Raw genomic sequence first — 18,267 nt, forward strand, 5'->3', positions numbered from 1 at the left:
ATACCGAAAGCGCACTTAAAGCAAATCACAGTAGTGATTGTAGTAACACGAATAAGCTGTGTTTCCACGAGCACCATGGGCATAGAAACATTTAACATTAAAATCCCTTAACATTTTAACTAATTATTTTAAGATTTTTTTACCTTATTTAATATTAAATTTTACAAATCACAAGTTATACCTGAATCTGAAGTTTTTTCTCCACAAACTCTCCATACGCGTCCCTTATTATCACCACGATGTTGATAAAATAGTTACCATCTTTCCTGCCGACTGGAAAAATCGCTTTGTGGCTTGCTAGCGAGGGACCAAAAAAGAACAGCACACGATTCTGAGGGGAGTCTGGTTCCAAGCTTTCAAACGGGTAAGAGAAAAACATTTCGTAGGTCAGCGGTTGGTGTTCATCCTGCCAGTCACTGCATGAGAATGTAAATATTGTGTCCAGCTCCTCGCCTGCGTTGGGTGTAACGTCACACTTTCCTCCTTTGGGTGGGATGTTGGTAACAATGTTAAATTCAGCGATTCCTTGGGTTGCTAAAAAATAAAAAGGACAGAACAAGTTAAAAAGCCCTGTTGTTAGATGCATTTCCTTCGTGTGGCCATCAAGGCACAGGTAAGGAACAGCGCGCCCTCGGAGACTCAGAGGCAGTTAGTCGGGGCAAAACGAAGTAAACTCGTCTCCGTAACTCCAATTTTTGCCGAGTTTACTTCGTTTCGCTCCGACTAATTGCTTTTAACCTTTTGCCTTTTTGTTTCGCGTTTCCGTTACGGTGTTATTAGAGGAATTGCCTTCTCGTCTTTCAGTTATTTCTATGGTTGTTCGTATCCATCATTTAAAAACTGCTTTTTATAACCCAGCTTGTTTAGCCGAAATCAGCCATTTGAATTCGAGTACGTTTATGTTCGGAAGTATGTGTAGTATTCCAAGTGTTTTAAATAAGAAGCCTGCTCCTTTTTATTGGGCCTCTCTATGGGTACCCACGGTCTTCGTTTTCTTCGCAATTTGTTTTTGCAAATCTTCGTATTTTTCAAGCAGATCAGTTCGTTTTATCTTCGTTTTTTTTTTCGTGAAATGTGGTCAAATGCCAAAATTCAGAAAATAAAGGTTTTTTGTGTAGTGTTTACGAGTTTTGACCGTTTTATATCTGAGTATTCAATTTGATCACGCGAATTTTGGTCAATTTCACTGAGATCTTCGCTTCAATAGTAAGATCTTGGTTTATTCCGTGGTGATCTCTGCGTCTTCGATTTCTTCGGAAATACCCATAGAGAGGCTTTTTATTGTTTTTTTTTTTTTTTAATTCAACTGCATCACAGCATTGAAACAAAAGGGATTTATGGAAATAAAGTTGGCTTAAATTTCCTTAAAGTTGATAATCCAACTTTAAGCTAACAATTTAATGTTGTTAATGGTCATTCAACCGACATTTATGCTACCGTGCGTAAATTTGACCTAAAGTCGGAGTAAAGTAGTCTCTTTACCAAACTGTAAATTTGAGTGCAAAGCTGGTATAAAGGTCAGCTTTAAAAAGTGTAAAGATAGCGTAAACCTGCTTAACAATTATCTTTGATCAGGTCATCCTACAAACTATCAAGCACTATAGACATTCTAGCGCCAGTTACCACATTTGCGCAGCAAAATATACTACGGAATACCTGTGTTAGGCCGACTAGCGACGACTCTGATTCTGTATAATGTGCCACTCTTAAAAGTCCCTTCAAGTATGACAGCATACGGAGAGTTTCGAAGGGTGAGAGCTCGCTCAGGCCAGACCGACAAAGGCATCGATGTTTGCACGTCCACTGCTGACCAGTTGTAAGTTATGGGCTGGATTCCGTCACAGTTCAGACACTCGGCTGTAAGGATAAGTCTCCTGGAAGGATTTAGGTATTTTCCACAATTGGAGAGACAACTGAATTGAAAAGAAATCCAGGAAAAATTCAATGAAAATCGAATGAAAAGGTAATTAGATGTGCGCCAAGATGTTTTCTTACATGCAGTGATTAGTTCCTTTATAAGCTGGGGTCAGGGTGAATTGAAGAAGGGTAAACTTTAACTTACACATACTCTACTCCAGAAAAAATTTCCAGTTTTTAAAACTGTAAGTTTTAAAAATTTTAAGTTTTAAAATTGTTCACAATAGACACTGGAAACCCGTACCCCTCGCTCTGCTGCGAACAATACTCCCAGCCACCAAACTTCATATGTGTCTTCTTCAGTGAACATTTTGTAAATAGGGAAATGTAATTTTACTGGCAAATGCAACGTTTTTAACTACAGAACTAAAATCTAAAATTACTAGCTATCTTGCCTGGTTTCGGTTCTTACCTAATTATAATATCAGGGGGATTCCCCATCAGCACCATTATTGTCTGCGTTGCTGTTGACCAGCGGTTGGACTCCGCAGAGCTGACATTCACAGTAAACAAGTAGGTGGTCCCCTCGAAAAGACTTCTGGGCTCGATCGGGAAAACCTTCCCGGTGTTTTCAACTTGACCCTCTCCGTTTCCAAAACATCCATTTCCAGATTTAACGATACCAGGATTGATGCTGGTAATTTCACAAAACCATAGAAAAGTCAAATCTTCTTTTCCTGGAAAAAGCGGATCGCGTGATCCGGTTGCATCCAACACAAGTCGCTGCCCCCAGTCATGTGATCTCAAATCTCCGCCAGCAATGCGAGCCTCGATATCCGCGCCAGCGATCTTAATGAATGTATGGTCAGCGTTGTTGATACCAATGTCTTTTATTGTGACAGTGAGCTGAAAGATATATTCACCAGGGTCCAGGCTGAACGCAGGAACTGTCAGCGAGGACTGGTTTGTGAACACTTCTGAGGGCAGACTTTGGCAAGAAAAGAATATCAGAAAGGCATGTATATTTCAAACTCAAGGTTAAGGTTAGTAGTAGCGTCAGGTAGTGGGGACTCATGCCTAAAAACATCCATCAAATGTATTTTCCTGGCATGCAATATTGGCCAAACATTTTGTCTAAATTTGCGTTTTGTGTTAACACTCTTAGGTTTCGTCCGAAAAAATTTCCGAGTTGAATAAAACCGTATACCTGCTTGGATATGTGACATCCAACAGACAGTCCTGTGAACACATAGGACCGTATTTGTTCCTCGAAGCCCATTTTTTCCCTCAAGCTTCGCTTTCAGAAAACTGCTCGCTTCTTCGAGCGGATCAAGTCCGCGCGGACAAATATCCAGCCATATTTTCGCGCCCAGTTGTTACTCATATAACATAATTTTGGACAAGAATAGTGACACTGATGGTACCTTGTCTAAACGATTTCACAACAAATAAGATAATCATTAAATTAAAAATACAGCCGGAATGTTCTTTAGGATATTACAGGGACATGCACTGAATAGTGTTTGGTCAGGTTTCTGAGAAGACGAGACTCCTTGGTATTTCAACCCCCCCCCCTTGGGGGGGGGGTTGACTATATCAATAAATGTGCTATGATCACTTTCTCACCTCACTTCTCTTCCTGATTCAGGGGGGAGCTGTGGGTGAGACGAAGACGCAGGGGGGTTATATGTGTCCGCTTTGAACACAACCCAGTTAAACGCTACCGCGTGACTTTCTTTGCTCTGGATTTCAACATGAGAGCTCAGGGCAAATCGACTTCCAAAGATCAACGCAGTACTGTTCACCAGGCTCTTCTGTCCTCCAATCACTGTTACGCGAGGGGCTGGGACGTCTTTGTCTGTAACTACGACTGAGGCTCGCGCTGATTGCTGGGAAGCCTCGTTCCAGGCCCACACTTGCGCCTCAAACAGTCCTTGACTGGAATAAACTTGACTGACAATCTTGGCGTAATAACTTGATGGATCGAATGGGAGATTTATGTTAGGATCAATTTTACGTTCTGCTTTCAGTTCAGAGTTATTCCTAAAATTCTCGACAGTAAAGTTCAAGGTTCCGTCGCCTGCATTGAAAACGAATCTAGAATCTGTTCCTAGCCTTGCACAGAAAACCACGAAAGTAATGCTCTCCCCAGGTCTTGCAGGACCACTGACAGCTAAATACAACCCCATTACTGAATGCTGTAAAGTGATTGCACGCTGTAAAAACCGCATCCCAATGCTGTTATAAATCTTGGCCGTAACGTTGTAAGTCCCGCGTAAAGGATATGCATGCGTTGTAAAAGGCGTCGTTACATCTACTAGTCTATCATAGTCCCCATAATTCCAATCGTACTTCAAGCAAGTTCCCGTATCTTGAGTGATCGCGAAGGACACTGGGTATTCAAACGGGAACGTGTTTCCGGTTGGGCCTCCACCTGCAGTTCCCGGATAAGCCGAGTATTTTGAATGCATAGCTTTAAGGGAGGCGTTGCTGATGCGTTCTATGACGTCAACAGGTGCCGTTAGCTCCACACGACTTACAAAGTTCCATATGATTAACTTAGCCTTGTAACAACCCGGTTTCGAGTAAGAATGACTGTGGCTAAACTGTGTCTGTTTGGGATCAATAGCTATCTCCTCTGATTTTTCACCGTCGCCGAACTCAAGTTTGTATTTTGCGCCAAGAAGATCTGGTAATGAGTAGTTTCGACTGAACTGGAAAACGATGTCTCTTGAAGGCCAAATTAACGTGTTGTTTTGATGAAATGTAAATCCTTGTACGGGATCATGGATCGTTATTCTATCAGTTACATTTTCTCCAAAATTTTGATTCGAAGTCAAGACCTCTACTTCGTAACTTCCTTGCGTGGCATACACGTGACTTGCGATGAATTTCTGCGTTCCAAATCCTTTGGTTTGACGACGAATTTCGCTCCCATCACCATACTTCCAAAGAACGGTCACGTCCAACCCTGATGCCACAGTAACATAAATCGGTACAGGATATCCAGTTCTTGTTATGGGATTAAAGCTAATAGACAAACCAGATATTTTCTGCATAAACGTGACTGTGGCTGTAAGCTTTTGCGCAGGTGAGACGGAGTTTGATAGCTCGATATCCACAGTGTATTCTCCAGGGGTTGGGCACAGGGCTGGACCTAACTGGATTAAACCTGATTGACCGGTTTTCTGACTCGCAATGGATCCATGACCCAATATGGTCACAGTCAGTTCGATATTTGTTCCTGTCGTCCAGACCCATTCAATATCGGCAGTTTGGCCAAATTCTTTGCGAATCAATCCACTACCAGCCGTGAATTTCAGTCCAGTAATTAATTCGTCGACCTGAGCTGTGGTGTGGATCCGGTGACTTCCAAGCTGATTTTCACATTGTACAATCACCTCAAAACTACCGACTGTACTGTAAGTGTGAGGCAAGGGAGACGGAAGATTTGAATCACTATAAGTCTTTTCTGTTCCATCACCGAAGTCGACCTTGCAATGAAACAGGAAACCATACTCGTAGGTGATATTTATTAAGCTTGCAGTCCCAGGGGTGGTCGCTTGGCAGGAAACATTGAGCCCGCGTATCTCCAGCGGCGTGCTCGGTTTCTCTACTGTGATAGTAGCGTTGAGATGTGTCTGAACTAGAGTGAGAGTATTGCGGGCTGTGACCGACACATTGAACACTCCATGCTTGGTATAGCGATGTGTCACCGTGCTATTTATTGTGCGCATAAGATGAGAGCCATCAGCGAAATCAAATTCGTACGTTACGCGACTTCCTATCAAGATGGACGCTACAATCACGGCATTTTCAAACATTGTTATTGTACTGCGCTGTGCGTATGCTACAAGACCAACTATCCTGTCCTCTACCAATGCGTTGCCCTTTCTTGTCCCATTGGGTCCCACTAGATTATACGCAGTGATTTTGACCACAAATTCGCCCCATGAAGTGTAATTATGGCTTACAGTCACGTTCATGCCCATGATATTGGCATCCAGTATTTGCGGAGCACTCCCGTCCCCATAGTCGATGACATACGTAACATCACTTCCCTGCGTGATTCGCCATGATATAATGGTGGGCAGACCAGTCTCAACCGCTTGGATTGGAGAAACGCTGAGCCCCTGAATCTTATGCTGTACTGTTATGGTTTTTATGACCTTCTGGTAACTGATTTGATTGACAGCCTCCACAGATGCATTATACACACCGACGTTGCTGTACGTTTTTGACGCGGAATTCGCCGTGACGATTTCGCTCGATCCGCCATCGCCATAGTCGATGACGTAACTGACATTGTCTCCTTTAATTCGCGAAAATCCAAAAGTGATCGCCTCCCCAGGACTCGCTCGGTCAGTCACAAGCAACGAAAATCCTTCGATTCTTTGTTGCACATGCACTATTATCCAGGTCCGCAATAGACTTATAACGTTGAAAGCTTCCACTGACACGTTGAACTGACCCGAACGAGGGAATGAGTGTCCCACAGTATGATTAGTTTCTCCCGAGGGATATCCCGTGCCTTTAAAAGTGTAAATGCCGCTGCCATCTCCGAAAGTCCAGCGGAAATCCACATCCGTGCCAGCGGCTACTTTGCTATAAAAACGCGTGTCTTCACCAACTGCAACGAGTTTTCGCCCGTGAAACTCGGTATCAGTCTCGACGCTTATAGTTATGTTTTCAACTGGATCTTGTACGGTCACGTTGTAGAATACAATCACGTGATTGACCGCGTTCTCTCCTGTGTAAATCACTTGCCACTGCCCGGAAGTGAATGTCCGATTGAAAAGATAGTTCTCCGGAAACTGACGCAGAACAAATCCGTCACCGAAATCAAGGCGATACTTAACGTTAGTTCCTGATCCCTTGGTGATATTGAAAGTTATTGTGCTGTTAGATGGCGCAGGATTTGGGAAAGCGGTTATACCTAGTCCTTGTATGCGTCGCTGCACAGAAAACGAGAGCGAGGCAAATGCGGAAGATATAGAGTTGGAGACGTTGACGCTGATTGTGTAGAAACCAGTTTGGTTAAAATGGAACTCTATCGAGTTACTCGCACATATCATTATAGTTATGGTGTCATTACCGTGCAAATACCATTCATAAGTTAGATTATTTCCTGTGACAGTCCGTGCAATAAAGGTCTGGTTGTCAAACAACTCCACTCCTGTAAAATTGTCAAGAGCAAGACCCGAGACTGGTTCGATTATGAGAATTTCCGAGCTTGCATCGACCAGAACTTCATTTTGAAGCTTCACAGTGATAAGATACTTGCCTCCTTTTGTGTAGACATGGGATACCTGAGTTTTGTTAAGACCTTCCTCCTTACTCCCGTCACCATAATCCCAGTAGTAGTACCGATCTGCGGCAAATGGACCAGTTAAGGAGCAAGATGAGTTAATCAATAAACCCACTGAGCCCTGCGCCGGTACTGAAATACTCAGTGGATGTAGTACACTAACTGGAAACCACGTTTTTAATCTGGACGCCAGATTTGTCGCGATAACAGAAACATTAAGAGTTCCCGTTTTGGAGAAACGGTGGACAACGGTGGTATTTGAAGTGAAGGCCATGCTCTTGCCATCGCCAAAGATCCATCTGAATTGAACGTTTGTACCAACAACGGAGGCATTTAGCTTGGTGGAGGCGCCTAAGTAGACTGGTGTCGAGATGACAGAAGCGTTGAGATCAGATATAGCGTCTTGGACTTCCACTAAAACGGTACAGTTGACCACGCTTACGTTGTTTGCTGCTTCAACAAAAACGAAGTACGTTCCTAAGCTGGGAAAAGTATGATTCAATCTGTCGACAACAGAGCCTTGTCCAAAACTTTGCAAGATTTGGCGTTTTAACAAAGAGCTGGAGTTGTGAAGAGTCCACGAAACGGTCACATTCGCATCCGTGGAAATATTGACAATCATTTCAACTTCTCGGTTAATTTGAGTACCATAGAAGGAAAATCCTTTTTCGTAAACAATGTTGATGCCAGTGAGACGCGTCTGGACTAGAAAGCGTTGTGTTATCGGTGGCAAAGCACTTCCAAGCGCATCCCAAAAACTGACTTGGGACGAGTACTCTCCGGATGTATTGATCTGATGGTTGAGCTGAAAACGTGAAGCCTGGGATCCAATAATGTTGATCATGTAAGTCAAGTCAGAAATCGCAGTTGATTGGTTGATTAAAATTTCGGATCCAACTGGAAAATTATTTGCATCGACTCCCGAAAAATGGTAAACTGTGCCTTTTCCTGACTTCTGTGCAATTTTCCCGTCTGGAGCTGGCCCCCATGCTATCATATCCCCAGGCAAAACATTTACTGTTTGACTCTTGGGAATAACATGCAAGTTGTAGCCTGTCCCGATCGTCAACACTCCCAAATCAGCGGTCATTCTCAAGTTGCTTGCGTGCAAAGTCGTTGAATTGGGGGACTGGGTACAGTTTCCACTAGGAGGTAGAAAACAGCAAGACTTTGATGCGCAAAAGGTGTCGGGAGATGCGCAATGATATGTGGGCTGGGCGACACATTGTTGATACGTACATGACAGGTTGAAGGGACAGTAATGGGGCGTTGACACGGCACAGACCGGTCTCACAATCTGCAATAAAGAAGCCAGTACTGAGATTAAAGCACAAATTGACGAAGGGCGTATAAGTACAACCAGGGTGTTATTCTGCAATTTTTTTTGAAGTTTGGCACTCAATTTTTATTGTTTTAGGTCTATGTAGTTTGCTCGCATACATCTGCAGTCCCGCTTACATACACAGATCAGTTTACTGTACATGTATTATTAAACGACTAAGACAGTCAAGAGAGACAATAAATAAATTAACAATTGGTTCATGCTTTAGCGTGCATTATCGAGTTATGGTGTACTTGGGAAGTTTTGAGAGAACGAAAGAAGCGTAAGAGTTGCTCGAGGCTATAGCCGAGGGCAATTCGAACTTCTTGAGTTCTCTCCAAACTTCCCAAGTGCACCATAAATCGAAATTGCACGGCTGCAAGCGTGGACCAATTGTTTTATTACAATGCTGGTGAAAATGTGGATCTAAATCCGCGCCAAAAACTTACGCGCGAAGCGATTTGCTCAGGATATCAGCGTGCACTATTGGATAATGGTAGCTATGTTATAATTCTTTTGATCACTTGTCATTTTATTCCTCCCACGGGAATGATTTAATCACAATTGACCTGCTCCCATACTCTATTTACAATTGCTATATGATTTCACCAAAATATGGAAAACAAGGTATTTTTCAAATAAATTGGCAAGACTTCAAATCGAAATCTATTTCAACATTCATAAATACTCCCTGGTTTGATATGGACCATAAAAGTACTTACAAAAACTCTTATCTGTCCAGCTGTGTGCCCATAGGTTTCCAGGGCCAAAATCCGTGCTTCGGAGGAGAACTGGGACGAGGGAAGTAAAAACACTCCTGAACCATATAAGGAAGTCAGACCTGGGACGACCCACTGAGGTATGGCGGGGCCCGCACGCACATAAAGAGGGTCTGAGGAGAGTGAACAAAGTTTCATTCAGTTAATACACTAAATAAATTTGCATTAGCATTAAAACAAACATTGTAACTGTCTTACCTTGCCCAGGCTTAATGCTGTTTCTATTAAAGAATTAGACCATAAGCTTTTTCTGTCCGCTGATTGTTGCCGAGGGGCATTTGGGACATATGAGGGGCCAGTATGAGTACAATCCTCGCTGATCTCGAACCCAGGCCCCCGAACTCTGCGCGGGTTGCCCGGCAGTGGAATTCTGGGCACAAGATTAGAAAAAATTGGGCACATTTCTCGTTCTGCAGCAAAAATTTTGGACACGAAAATGCAACTTATTTAAATTATGGGATTAAAATAGCTGTCCAACGGAAATTATGTGCCGTGCCCAGTATGCTGCTACACAGCTACTGTAACACAATTAAGGGACGGACCATTATTTTTTTGGAGGGGGGGGGGGGGGTGAAAATTATTTAAAAAAATTGTTTGCAAGGTCTGGAAAGACAAAATAAATTGTTTGCAAAAACGATATGTATAATAAAAAATAGTAAGAATTTCGAAAAAAATGTTTGCAGAGGTGCATAAACTAAAAAAAAAAGTTTGCAGACGAAAATTTTTCATCCCCCCTCCCAAGAAAATAATGGTCCGTCCCTAACGCTAAAAGATCTAAAAAATATGGCAAACTGCTCTGAACTGTCATCGCAGTTTAGTTTAATTTAAAAACAAATAATCGCCTTGCATAAATATAAAATTAACTGATATAGAGATGTTGGTTGTTGGGCAGGGTATTTGAAGTACTGTATCTTCAAATCAAAGTGGAATATTTTCATAAAACTTTGCACTTACATTATCATAAAATTCATTTATAAATAACGACTTCGTTCAATTTAAGAAAGTGGTTCACATTTTAAGAACCCTGATAACGTCAGATAAAAATACTCTTACTAATTGCACTAAAAATTCTAAAGGACAAGTACGTATGTAATATATAATGTTCTCACGTTAATGTTTTTTCTTTGTTCGAAAACCCTCGCCATTGTGAAGAATTTTGAGTAGCTATCAAAATGTAGTTATTTTATCACTTCTGGGAATTGTGCCTTAAAAAACACATGTATAGCGTCATTTGCAAAAAATGGTGAAATGGGTATAAAACCTTAAACATGAACGTGTAAATGACACAACAGAGTACTTAGATCAATTTATGTCTTAAGTTCTTTTCGCGTAATTTACATTTGCTAGCGAAACGCAAAGCTATCTATTCATATTGGCATTTGCGTCATATAGACGCGAACTTTGTACTTGATATATTTCGAAACATATTATATTTACAAAACAGACTGCTTTAAAATGGTGAATGCAGACAAATAAAGCAGGAAATTGAGAATTTTCATTTTTATTAAAAGTCCATCAGAAAGGCGGAGACCTGTGAGAATTGAGACTTTTTGTGGCGTAATTATAGCTTATCTTTTATTGATAAAAAAGCGGTGAAACGCTCAAATGTCCGCAAAGGCGTTTATGCAAAGTGGGATAAAAGAACAATTTACATGTCAGTATTGAAACAGTTAAAATATCACCTGCAGCTAACGAATTACAATCTTTTGTTATATTTAAGTTTAACTGGATTAAACATTACACGAATTTGAAAAGCGTAGATAAAAGGAAAACACTGTGCTTTGTTTTCTCTAGATTTTATTTTAGGTTTTTTGTGCGGCAGGAAGTCAAAATGAAAGACTGAAACAATTGTCTAAAAGCCACTACCTTGTTTGCGGATTGTCAAACTAAACAAATATAGTCGGCACTTTATAAATAAAATAAATAAACAGAAAAAGCTTCGGATATATCGGATGAGCTTTTGCAATAACATTATGAATAAATTTGTATGTTTGAAATGAAAGAAAAAGGTTTTGCGAACAGTACAAAACAATCTGAATAGAATTCCGAGGCAATCGGTAGACCTTAGTGCTTCTTTTTAGCTTTCCTCTTGTTTTCAAGGCAGTTTTGTTTCTTTGATGAAATCAAGTGTTAAATGGGTTGTAATTATATTCTTTCTCGCACGGAAAGCGTTTCGTTTACTCAGCTTTGTATAAAATCTTGAATTATAATTAAGACACTATTTTTAATAATTCGTCTTGCGTTTCACTTCTTCTAAGCAAACAGTGTCAAACGGCGCGGACGAACAACAACCAAGGCTCAAATTAAATGAAAAACTCATTTATAACCATGCAAACATGAATAAATTTAACTTACTTGGTAATGAAATATTTCTTTCATTTCCATCTTGAATTGTCCATGTTGCTCCCAGATTTGTCCCTTCGTATATTTTCGCGGTGCAGTAAAACTTGGCTCCCGTACGAACAGCGGAAGGACATTGCAATTCGGCTCTCCCTGGCTTGGCTTGGATGTAGACATCTCGCTGAATAGAATCCATTTTTGGGTTTACATTTAACGGCCGAGCTCTGACGGTCACTTCCCCCCAATATGATGCCCTGAATTTATACTCCGCGCTGTCGCCTGGAGATTCACCATTTTCGTCTCCAATATTGAAAGTGACGCGTAACCCAGGATCGCTTTTATTCACAAATTCGGCAGTCAAATTGACCCACTCGAAAACGGCTAGTGAACTGAAGTAGTTTATTACAAGTTTGTCGGCGTAAGAGCTGGAATTGTAAACTGAATTTGTCCAAGTCCCTCCGCAATGGTAGTTTCTGTCTCCAGTGCAGTTTATATTGCAGTTCGAGCTTTCCGCCCGCGAAGAATTGAAAGAGTTGGCACAAAAACACAAGTTGCCATTTTGAAGAGCGGCGAAGTTGTATTTTATGTTTCCACAAAGCTTTACGCAATCATACGGAGCAAGACTCCACGGGCGATAATCACCGGGCGATACGCGAAATTCTCGGTTTAAAGGTGACTCTGCATAGCATCCAATTTTGAGATTTTCTAGACAGAAGAAAACCAGAAAATCAAAGTTTAAAAAAATAATAAAAAAACCATCAAAAATTGTTGAGATTAAGAGGAAGGAAATTAAAGAAAGGAAATTTAATTTTGTGCAACATTTGAGGGATAAGCGAGCCCCCGAGCTCACAATTTTTGCAAAAATGGATTTAAAAAATAAAGAGGGATTACAAAAGTTAAGTCCTCCATTTTCATCATTTAATATTTTTACCAATCGTTTCTGAATTAAATAATGTATGATACTTTCAAGTTTTAAAGTTGTACGTTTACAAAATAAAATCTGAGGGAAAAACTTCGATTCTGTGACTGATATGTTGTATAGACCTTTCGTGAAGGGTATATATTTCTTTTATCGAGGTGTGCAATAACAGACAAAACCATAAACACGGTTACATCCCAGTTGTTCAGGCGGATAACGTCATAGACTAATTTTTCAATTCTTGTTTTGTAACTGATTTAACGCAGAAATCTAAGCTTTTAGCCGAGGTGAATGGAACCACTATGATGTTAATTTGAAGTTATTCGCATAGCCATATTACATTCGACAAAGCAATTATCTCAGAGCTCTCCATTACCAACGTTTACCAATTAAAAAAAGAATGACCATGCAACATGGACTGGAAGAAAATAGAACAAAATGCAAATGTCTAATATTCCAAAGAAAATGAATCTCGAGATCCGACTTGAAAGATATATCAAAAGAACTTCAAACTCCCGCAGAAATGTTAAATTTCTCTGCGGGTCGTTCTTCCAGAATAGGAAAAAACACGTCTTCAGATAAGAATGGTTATATTTTTAATGTGTTATTGTAATCAACATATCTTTCTCGAAAGGTTCCCGTTTCCTTTCTATGCTATGGAGCAGCCTATTACAATTCTGTTTATCAAAGATGACATCTCTCTTTTTTTGGTTTTTCAAAGCGACGATTTAGGGAAATTAGATTAGTAACAAATCGCTAAATTACATCTCCGTAACGAGGATGAGCTGGAAACAGCCACTGACAAAAGCTAAAAGATGACATAGTTTTCCTGAATATATATGTTACGCTTCGCCAATCAAGTCCTTTCACGCGACAAATGCACTGTCTTTTATGTCGCCGGTAATCGTAAAAAAGTAATCGTAAAAGTAGCATATTTCCCAGGAAAAAGAGAGGGGGAACGCTTCGTTGTAAAATTTTTAATAAATAAAAACAGCGAAACGTTGCCAAGTAAATGTAAATTAGCAAAAATTAGAAACCCAGACAGTTTAGAACTTACCGACATCAACCGGTGAAGCATAATTGACCAAAGCTGCCACGACCAGAAGGGTAAAATACGAATCTCTCGCAGACATCGTTACGCTAAATTGCTTCATGCCCACATCTCGCTGAATTTTAGCCTCACAAAACACTGACTAAAGTCAGCCCAGCAGATAAGCAAACAATTTCGAAGACTTTCAGGTAAACATAACAAATTCGCTGTTTTACACACACGGATGAATCACCATGAATTTGAATGTCATTCAGTAGGATCAAATGTGTCACCGGTTTCCGGAATGAGTTTGCGAAGCTCGCTCTCAGTAAAAAAGCCAGCGAATGAATGAAACGTCGGTCAGCCAGGGTTAATTACAGTCCTGCTTACAAACAGACTCGTTTCCATGCAGCGTAAACAAAGGGTGCCGGGACAGCTGTTTCAAACACTCCTCTTTGATTGGTTAATTTTCGAGAAAACCTAATACATGTAATGCTCGATGAATATTGCAACTGCAAACAGTAGGATTATAACCGTGTGTAGATGAATTCCATAGAGATTATGAACCTAAATGTTCCTGATTACTTTGTAATATTGTACAGAAAAGGAAATCGAATAAAGAAACGCGACTCACGAGTATCTCATTGTTTTTCCCTTTAAAGTATGCCTTTCTGCTCGAGAATTTTCCGGTAATGTAAACGTTCATATTGTTATTTCTACTATCTCTTTTTGTTGCACAATCTTTTTATTGTTTTCTTCAAAAACGGATGTTTCAACTGTGCGCAAAAATGAGACTTTTTTCGGTTTTGTCGTTTTTTCGCGTTCTTATTAACGCCTTACGTTTTTGCTTAAAATATATAGTATTTGTAGCAAAGGGATTTACGTCGTGAGAATACGAAATGTGTTACACCAAACGCCTAATGGAAGCCATTATTAGCATTTCTTTTATTTGCCTTAATTCGTGCCATTTTCACACCAGAATTCAAAACAAAAAAATCAATTGAAATTATCATCATGTATTTCCAGGAGAAGGCGTATATACAACGCTGTGTTGATTGAATCTATTATACTTCGTGCTGTTTCGTGTTTGACAAGCCAAGGTAAACACAGACAGGAGACCAACGGGGAAAAACGGAATGTTGACTTGAAATGAAAAGCTCTGCCGGAGAAAAACTCACGCTTTTGGTGGGAGGTAAAACGATGGTCCGATCTCCCGTAGCATGGGTGATAATAGTTGCGGAGTGTGCAAATAAAGTTTTTTAACGACTTTGCATAAAATGTTTGGCTTGGCGCAATTCCTCTTCGTTTTGCATTTCATTAAGTTTTTCCCGTCATTAGACAAATTATGACGATGCATTTAAGCCAGACAAGTTATCTCTGACAATACAGACCTTTTACACTTTTAGTGCGAAGTAAACGTCAAAAGAAAAAAAATTAGATTTTAGGATTTGTGAAACAAAAAGATGCTTTTATCTTAAACGGGGGAAAATTGTGAAAAGGAAGTTATGCTCAATTTCAGCACTATTTGGTTAGAAAACTATTTTTAAACCTAACGTATTTATTGATGTATATGGCATAAAGTTCAGACAATTATTTTAAAATATTAAAAAACATTTTACTCGGCTACTGTACGCACCGTTAATCAGAGATTATCAATAAAATGAATTATATATGTGGCTTAAATGATGACGATTGCAAGGCGTGGTTGTCGGTATTAAAAAAATTAACAGAAAATAAACATAAAAATATTGAGGATCCGATACCAGGATTCATGTAAGAAGAAAAAAGCGTTCCGGTAAAATATTAAAATGAGGACCGACCGAGGAATGATTCTTTTTCCGTCAGACGCAGTCGCAGCCTTTTTAAAATATTTTACCAGAGAACGCTTTTTATCTTCTTAGAAAATAAACAGATTTTTAAAATTGTTGCTCCCTAAAAAAGGCTTCGTACGTAAAGTTTGACGTGTTTGGATACCTAGCTAAAGTCCTTTGCGGGGCAAGAAGAAAAAAAGTCATTTGAACTGAAAATATTTAAGAATCCTTTAAGCTTTTCATGCACAACTCAGAAATGGTGAAGTAAAATCTATCGAAAACTCAAGTCAAGCCTCAACCCTAATTAAAGTGCTGAAATTACTCAAAGAAACGTTTTTTAACCGTTAGTTGATTTTGTGGCGCCACGGTGCTAATTTTCCCTAAACGTTGCTAGAAATGCACTTTTCCACGTCGCAGCAAGATTTTGATGAAATTTTCGTTTAAAAATGTACAATATTTTATTTTGGCGCATGCGTATAAGCCAAAAATTGGACTATTGCTCCTGCTTCTGGACTCATGCTCCTGAAGTGCAACTGATGACGCCATAAGTGATTGAATGGCCATTCACTCCAAATCCCGGAAAAATTCGGGTTTAGCATGGTCTAGCATGATAAGGGTTAAGGCCATTCTCGTACCTCGAGTCTTCTCGCTGCGCAAGCTTGACGAAGGCGAGCGACTCTCGAAAGTTCCGTTGCAGAATCGAACCTGATTGGCTTGAAAAACAATAAAAATGGCCGGAAGTGAAGCACCAAAAAGTTCGTTGGTCAAGCTTCTAAGACTGGAAATCCTGAAAATCCTTTGTCTCCAGAGCCCTTCGTTTTTCGTGCAAGTGCCGGGCAAAATGGGCAATGGGGACGAGAATGAGCTTGTTCCCCGATTCTCGTTTGTCTCCAGAATTTCCGCGTTTTTCCTCTCATACTAATCAGTCTCTCTAAAGGCAGGAAATGAACAGGGCCGGGTTGTTCAAAGCACGATTAAGCTATCCAGGTTAGCGCAAATTTTATTACTTTTAACTTTTGTAATGTTCTGTTTATATGTTCCGTTGTTCAGCCTTGCCATCGACTAATCCAAACCCACAAAAGAAGCAAAAGAAAGTCTTTATGCGTAACACATGAACCTGTTAACTTTTATGGGTGGGGGACATAAGTGAACATTTACTTATAAACTTGTGGCAACAAAACGTTCACTCCGTATACGCAGCACGCTTTGCTTCTGCTAAGCTTTTCAAACTCAGCAATTCCGATACCGACATAAAACTGTTTGTAAGTGTGTATTTGACCAATCGGCGCAACTTCGAAGGCATTGACGTGTTTTTGCTAGTTTTCAAATACTCAGCCCATGAAAAAAAAAAAAAAAATGAATTCTAGCGTACAATTTTGCTCTGGTCGACGGTTAGTTCCACAAACTTGTTGAACAACTCGGAAATCGATCCCGGGGGGCCGAACATAGTTCGAAAAAAGTGATGGCCTGGGCCGAGAGTATCCGCGCAAGCGCTGATGGGATTAGTTAAGAGGACACACAATAAACAAACGTAAAACACATCGCGTGACGGAAACTTGAGAGGAATGCTGGTAGGATTAATAACAAGTGTACAGAAGATACCGTAATGATTCGATTTAGCGCCCGGGGCGCTTTTTTTGGCACCTTAAGGGAGGGCGCTTATTCGAGACAGGGCGCTTATTGTGACAGGGTGTTTATTTATTTTTTTGAAAAACTACAAAATGTTAAAAAAAAAATTTTATTTTTTTTTAAAATAAATAAAAATAAAAAAAATAAAAAAAATAAATTTTTTAATTTTTTTAATATTTTTTTTTGAAAAGGGGAAAGGGGGTATAAAAAAGGGGTAAAAGGGGGGGTAAAGGGGGGGAAAAAAAAAAAAAAGGGTAACGGACTAGAAACCGACAGTGAACATGTAACACTAAGGCATAGTTTTCACTGTAAAGCAGCTGCCAAAATGACCTCTGGTTGTTTTACAATGAGCTAACATTCTCAAAGTATTTCAAGCTTCGGTTAACAGAGTCGCAAGCTGCGGTGTCCCTGCGTGCTTTGCGTAAAAGGCTTGGCGGTAAGCGGAGCACAATAGTTACCTCAATTACAAAAACTTATTTCTTTTAATAGAAAACACTTTTATTTTTGTGTAAAGTTTTAAAACCACATCGGAGAAATAAAACCTTGAACGGCCACTCTTAGCAGTCCATTTTGCAAAATTCAGACCGCTTTAGGAGCCAATCAGAATGTTACTTGCAAACTGGGCTGGTTTGCCAATAAGTCTTATGGAAGCGCCAGCTAACCAGTTTCCTCAGCAGAATAACAGGAATAATACAGAATTTACTTCAAGCTTAGCTACCACAGTGTTTTGCACAAATCAAAGACTCAGAGATTCTAGAACCCCCCTTTATTTTTAAACACGCTAAGACAAATTTAAAAGACATTACGCACTTAAGAATGTTCTTTTTTCCAAATGTAAACTAGAATAACCAATTTCCCACTCTGTTGTTGACGTAGAATACTAAAAATGTTCTAGAATTTGTACAAACGCATTGAAGGAATGCAATCAGGCGGTCATAATTACTGAAGCCTAACAATGACGTAAGTTTTTTTTGCATCAGAAATCTGGCGTAGCCGATGAATATAGCACTGTAGTCGAATAAGTCAAAACGGCCTCATAAAACTGTTAAAATGCTTTTCACACTTAGTACTACCTGTATCACTGGAAAATGTCTCTGGGTCTCAGTATACAGGCGCCTAACTTATGTATTAAGTCTAATATTGATTAAATTAAAACAACTTAAAATGAACGCTTCGATGACGAAAAATAAAAGACTGTTAAGTGTTTGAATGGCTGAGTACACCACAGTGGGCGATTTTGATTTAATTCTGTCACGTTAGTATAATTTAGTAT

At 39.9% G+C, this 18,267-nt stretch overlaps 1 protein-coding gene across 2 annotated transcripts in view; it reads right to left on the bottom strand.

Moving 5' to 3' along the window:
• Positions 1-13,877, bottom strand: part of LOC144661694 (polycystin-1-like) — a 31,751-nt gene extending 17,874 nt beyond the window's left edge. For both annotated transcript variants that reach the window (XM_078522500.1, XM_078522499.1), the window contains exons 1-7: positions 13,582-13,877; positions 11,621-12,310; positions 9,209-9,378; positions 3,484-8,462; positions 2,330-2,845; positions 1,657-1,913; positions 182-534 (exon numbers count right to left, since the gene is read on the bottom strand). In XM_078522500.1, the coding sequence (XP_078378626.1) occupies positions 182-534; positions 1,657-1,913; positions 2,330-2,845; positions 3,484-8,462; positions 9,209-9,378; positions 11,621-12,310; positions 13,582-13,678 (7,062 nt within the window). In that variant the 5' untranslated portion in view covers positions 13,679-13,877. The remainder of the gene's footprint in view (positions 1-181; positions 535-1,656; positions 1,914-2,329; positions 2,846-3,483; positions 8,463-9,208; positions 9,379-11,620; positions 12,311-13,581) is intronic.
• Positions 13,878-18,267: the final 4,390 nt, after the last annotated feature.

The sequence above is a fragment of the Oculina patagonica genome, chromosome 7, assembly GCF_052425735.1.
Source record: "Oculina patagonica isolate OP01 chromosome 7, crgOcupat, whole genome shotgun sequence".
Lineage (NCBI taxonomy): Eukaryota > Metazoa > Cnidaria > Anthozoa > Scleractinia > Oculinidae > Oculina > Oculina patagonica.